This window comes from Tupaia chinensis, unplaced genomic scaffold (assembly GCF_000334495.1).
Source record: "Tupaia chinensis unplaced genomic scaffold, TupChi_1.0 Scaffold149248_1, whole genome shotgun sequence".
Lineage (NCBI taxonomy): Eukaryota > Metazoa > Chordata > Mammalia > Scandentia > Tupaiidae > Tupaia > Tupaia belangeri.
Window position 1 is genome coordinate 271,204 of NW_006209094.1, and position 6,247 is coordinate 277,450.

At 40.6% G+C, this 6,247-nt stretch overlaps 1 protein-coding gene across 5 annotated transcripts in view; it reads right to left on the bottom strand.

Annotated features, from left to right (window-relative positions):
* Positions 1 to 6,247, bottom strand: part of GAB3 (GRB2 associated binding protein 3) — a 29,071-nt gene that overhangs the window by 19,550 nt on the left and 3,274 nt on the right. For 4 of the 5 annotated variants that reach the window (XM_027769333.1, XM_027769329.1, XM_027769332.1 and 1 more), the window contains exons 2-3: positions 5,335 to 5,527; positions 4,383 to 4,864 (exon numbers count right to left, since the gene is read on the bottom strand). In XM_027769333.1, the coding sequence (XP_027625134.1) occupies positions 4,383 to 4,864; positions 5,335 to 5,527 (675 nt within the window). The remainder of the gene's footprint in view (positions 1 to 4,382; positions 4,865 to 5,334; positions 5,528 to 6,247) is intronic. The other variant, XM_027769330.1, reaches the window with a different exon arrangement.

Genomic DNA, 6,247 nt, shown 5'->3' on the forward strand with positions numbered 1-6,247 from the left:
CGCTATAGGGCGCGTGCGCTCGCCAGACAGACAGAGAGAGACATAGAGACAGAAAGCGAGAAATTACTCCCCAGAGGGGATGGTCACGCCGCAATCCCTTCTCCTCCATTCTCCTCTAGGGATCTTGGGCATGCACGCACACACGCCCGGCGTGAGTTTTAACTCACCAGGTCCGGAACACGAACCACAGTCGACTACGTGGGAGTCCAGCGACATAGCCATTACGCTAACTGCTGGTTCCCAAGACCGACTATGTTTTGAATCTCAGACCTGGTGGCTTGCTTTCTCACTTTCCCTCTCTCTCTGTATCTCTCTCTGGTCAAATTAAAATAAATGAATGAATAAATGAAATAAAATAAATAATTCTTTAAAAAATAAATAAAATGTCATTGATAATAACATTAAAATAGTGAATACACAGGACATATTAATAAGAGATATGTAATACTTCTACACTATAAACTATAAAAGTTAATATACTGAAATCAAGTAATACATACATAGGACTGGCATATAAACAGACACATAGATCAAAGGAATAGAATGCAGAGCCCAGAAATAAGCCCACACATATATATGGTCAACTAATGTTATGACAAGAGGACCAAGAATCTGTAATGGGGAAAGGAAAGTCTCTTCAATAAATGGTGCCAGGAAAACTGAATATCCATGTGCAAAAGAATGAAAGTGGGGCCTTGTGTTATACCATACACAAAAAAAATGAACTTACTGAAATGGATTAAAGACTTAAATGTAAGCTCTAAAACCATAAAACTCCTAGAAGAAAAGAGAGGGAAAGTTCCATGACATTGGCTTTAGCAATGAGTTTTGAGATATGAAACCAAAAGCACAGGCAAGAAAAGCAAAAATAAGCAAGTGGAACTATATCAAACAAACAAAAAAATGTTTACAGCAACGGAAATAATCAGCAAAGCAAAAAGACAACCTTCAGAATGGAGAAAATATTGGCAAACTACAATAATATATGATAAGGGGTTAATACCCAAAATATAAAGAACTCACACAACTCAGTAGCAAAGAAAAGAATCACCCAATTTAAAAATGGGTAAAGGTTCTGAATAGACATTTTCCTAAAGACATACAAATGACCAAAAAGTATATGAAAAGGCACTTATTATCGCTAATCATCAGAGAAATACAAATCAAAACCACAAAGAGATATCACTTCACACCTGTTAGAGTGGCTAATATAAAAAAGACAAGAAATAGCAAGCATTGGTGAGGGTGTGGAAAAATGAGAACCCTTGTACATTGTTGAGGGAATGTAAATTGATGTAACCATTATCAAAAACAGTATGGAGATATCTCAAAATATTAAAAATAGAACTAGTATATAAATCAGCAATACCATCTCTGAGTATATATATGAAGGAAATGAAGAGATCCCTGCATTCCAATGTTCATTGCAGAATTATTCACAACAGCCAAGACATAGAATCAACCTAAATGTCCACTGGCAGATGAATAGATAAAGAAAATGTGACATATATATACAATAAAATTCTATTTGGCCTTTAAAAAGAAGAAAACACCACCATTTACAACATAGATAAATCAAGAGGACATTGGTTTAATGAATAAAAGCCAGGCACAGAGAGACAAATACTTCATGATTCTGCTTACATGTGGAATATACAGATGTCAAACTCATAAAAATAGAGACTAGAGAGGTGATTGCCAGGGACTCTGGGGAGGGAGGGGTGAAGGGAAATGAGATGTTGGCTGAAAAGTACAGTTTCAGTTACAAGCTAAACAAGTTCTGGGGAATATAACATACAGCATGGGTAGAAAAGGATGTGGTAGGTAATTTGATTCAGATAATCATTACATGATGGACAGGGATATCAAATCATGTTGTATACAATATATAATCCATTTCATGGATCAAGAAATTCAATATTGAAAGTTGTCAAATATTTACAAATTAATCTGTAGATGTGATGCATTCCTCCTCAAATCTCCAAAGTATTTGTAGATGTGTATCTGGAAACTGATCAGCTTATTGCAAAATTGACTCTAAAGGGTTGGTCCTATAGCACAGTGTCTAAGCACTAGGCAGAAGAAACCAAGCCTTACAAGGCCAATTAGGGTTCAAATCCTGGTGTCATCAGTTTGAAAACATGCAGGTTGCACACATACATATGTCCATAATCCTGACGGGATGGAAAATTTGAGGAAAAATGATTGGTGTGACCAGACCCCATTTCTTTTCCCCTCTTGCTCTCTCTTTTGTATATGTAAATGTCCTTAGACATAAATAAATAAATAAAAATTTACTCTAGAATAGGAATGCCATTCTTAAAAACAGGTTAGAGGGCTTCTTCTACTGGATACCAAGACAGAAAGATATAGTAATTGAGAGAGTGCGGTTTTGGTGCAAACTGGACCAGTGGGTCTGATGGGTTAGACTGCAAAGCAGAGACTCAGACCCTTACATACACAGGCACTTCATTAACGACAGAGTGGGCACTGGAGTGCCTGAGGACAGGATGGCCTTTCCAATAAAGGCTGCCAGGTCATGTAGTAGAGATCCAGACAGACAAATAAAAACCTTGACCTCAACTCTGCCACCATGCACAAACATCGATTCTAGACTGGTCTTAATGGGAAAGGCAAAACAATGAACTTTACATATTCCCTTTGCTTTATCACATCCATTTGCTTTTATTCAATACTGTTGTTTTGGTCTTTGTTTTGTGACCAAAACTTCCATTTTAATTAGTTTTTTAAAAAATTTATTCATTTATTCCATGAGAGACAGAGTGAGTGAGAAGGAGACAGTCACCCCCAACAGAATTCTCATGCCACAATCCACTCCTAGAGTCAGTCAGCAAGTCACAGAAATTCATGTGCCTCGCATGTAGAGAGAGACCTTAGTATGCAAACCTGGGATGTTCTCATAAGGCCTCAGCATCATGGAGTGTTGTGTTACTGTTGTGCCTCTGAAGCTGGCCATCTACTTTAATTAGTTTTAAACTTTGTGTGCCTTCATGTAACAGAACACAACCGAATTGTTTCATGTTTGTCTTGAGATTTCAAATTATTTCAACCTTTTGTCCTTCAATTTAAGACTTTTGACTCATTTTCATGTTCTCTTTTTTAGAGACTTGCTTTATTTACTTATTATTTCTTTGTAATTTGATCAGAGAGGGACAGAGCGAGAGTGAGAGGGTGCATACATGCATGGGAGAGAGAGAGAGAGACAGAAGGAAAGTGAGAAAGCAAGCTGCCAGGTCCAGGACTCGAACCATGGTCAGCCATGTGGGAATCCAGTGCCCTTAACCACCACACCACCTGCCAGCCCTTCATGTTCTTATTCTACTGGTTTTACTGATTTTACTTTAGAAAATGTGCTTACCTATTCTTTTGTTCTTCCCTTTTTGTACACTGTTCACATGTTTGGCACATTAAGGCCCTTTGTGTAATCAGCATATACCCATTTTTTTCAGGGTTGTCAGAAGAAAGAAACATGTATATGGGTCACATCACCAAGGTCTTTATCAGAGACTTAGTTCCTCAATCACAATTAGAGACTTACACAATTTGAAAGTGAATTTCCATCCCTTACATTTTCCATAGTTCTTTTAAAATATGGCATTGGTAGACAGTAGTATGTGGGTGATTACATTTGAATGCAGAATGGGAATGTGTGTGCGTGCGTGTGTGTGTGTGTGTGTATCTGTCTGTCTGTCTGAAAGAGATAAAAGAGAGAAGAACAAAATTCTTAGGTTGGTTGACTCACGAAAGAAACATGAGAAGACTCATAGAAGCAGTAAAGAAGAGGTTATTGAAAAGACACATTGAAGGTCAGAGAGACCCATTTGGAAGGAATGAGGCAGAAGATGAGCAAAACTGTAAGACAATATGAGAATAAATGCATTTACAGAAAAGGGCAAAAGAGGGCTCCAGGAGGGCATTCCAAGGAATCAAACAGATAAGGCTGGTTCAAATGACCTCAATGGAGAAAAGTTGCAAAACGTGTACAGCCAGTTAGAAGTTGAAAAGAACAGGACAGATGGGATGATGAACAAGGCTGAAAGGATTGTTGAGAAATAAAAGAAAGGCACTATGGTTCACAGTTTCACAGATCACTATTTATGTGAGAGGCAAAGAGAGAAATGGGGATGTGTGGAGGCAAAAGGCATCACTTTCTGTATCAAGTGGGTCCCTGAGTGACTCCAAATAACACTAGGAGCTCAGCCTTAGATGGGCACCCCATCTTAGGAGATCAGAGCTACAGAGACCTGGAAACAGACTGAGTGTTTCCACCAAGGATCTGGTCCCCACCAAAGACTAGAACAGCTTGTGCAAAATCCTCACATGGGTATAGGAGGGAGGAAGAGACAGTGCCCAACACTGACCTTTCCAGGCTCTCATGTTGTCTAAACCAGAGAGAGAGATTCTTCTTGGCACCAGAGTGCCTTCCAGGTTCTTGCTGCTGCTGTGCCCACTCCATGGAAGCTGCTCCTCTTGACGTTGTTCTGAGAGATGGCTTGGCTTAGGGGGACGGGGAGGTGGCATGTTGGACAGAATATCTAGTTCTTTTGCCCCACAACGCAAGGAACCATGGTTTTTATCTACCTGCATGGTCGTGTTTAAGGAAGCTACCAGTGGTGGCGAAGAAGACAAGTGGTCCCTGGACGGCCCATTGATTTCTCTGTTCCAGATCAGGGCAGTCTGAGGCCTCATGGAAGGTGCCTCCTGAGATCCATTCCCATGGTGTGAGGAGTGGGCCAAGTGATTATGTAGTAGTGGCTGTGGGCAGTCAATGAAAACATCATCGAATGAAGTCTGTTCCAATGAACGGTCTGAGTTTGACCAGCTATCACATCTGGTGGGTAGACTGAAGGAAGAGAAGCATACAAGTCTGATTGTAATGTAGCCATCCGGCCAGCAAAATACCCATGCTGGCTTTGTCTCCATTCTTCCAGTACCATGTTTGTTCTACTTATATAGCCATATTCCACTCTATGAGCCTCTGTTACACCAACCCCGCAGTGATTTTTTTGTTTAAAATTCTATATGCGTCAGATACATATGGAAATGCAAGGTTGGAAATGAAAGCCACAATGCTGAAATACTTGACTAATCTTGTTTCATATATGGCATGCGTGTCTTTCATAGGGGTTGATAGTGATCTGAACTGCCTTGGCAGTGACAAGAGGAAAGGTGAGAGCAGACACATCCACTAGAACCTGCTGTAGCTCAACAAACTGATTTGATCACACATACTGAGCACGTATCAGTGGCAGACTCCTTAAAAGGGGGCAGTGCAGGCTCTGTGAGCAGACAGGGGCCTGGGTGTAAGCATACCTGGCATGGTGTAGTCTTCCAGTCTCACAGTTGGACAGGACCAGGTAATCAGGCAGGAAGAGCAACTCTGACTCACTTCTGGTTTCCTCAGTGGCTATAATATTAGTATGTGGGTCATCTCTTGGCAAGAGAGAGCTGGCAGGGAATGGCTGAAGGGAGGAGGGCGTATGAGAGAGGCTCTCGATGGAATCTGCTGGAGAAATCATTTCCCAGGTTGACATTTTAAGAATGGACATAACACTCACTCAAAAATTTTCAAACAGCATCTAAGAAGCCAAATGCAAGATGCAAATCACAGCTGGTGTTTGTACTGATACAGGAGATCATTCCCTCAAGTTATAAACAATGTCTGGGAAAGAAGGCCAATGTTCCAAGAATGAAGAGTTGAATCAGTTAAGAGGGAAAAAAAGTATTCTTGGCCTAAAAATCTGCTGTTAGTCTATACACAGCTTCATTTTTTTGGAGAGGTTTTTGCTATAGGGCGCGTGCGCTCGCCAGAAAGACAGAGAGACAGAGAGACAGAAAGCGAGAAATCATCCCCCAGTGGAGATGGCCACGCTGCAATCCCTTCTCCTCTGTTCTCCTCTCGGGATCTTGGGCACACACACACATGTGCCCAGCCTGAGTTTAAGCCACCAGAACAGCCGACTACATGGGAGTCCAGCGACATAGCCATTATGCCAACTGCTGGTCCCCACACAGCTTCTTTATGGCCCTTAGCAGTAACCCTACATCACTGTTTATTCACTCAGTATACACACACACACACACACACACACACACACACACACATACACACATAACAAGTCTATATGTATATACTTACTAACAAGTCTATATGTATATACTTACATATGCACTTACGCACATATGTATGTATGCATCTGTACATATATGTATGTGTGTGTATATA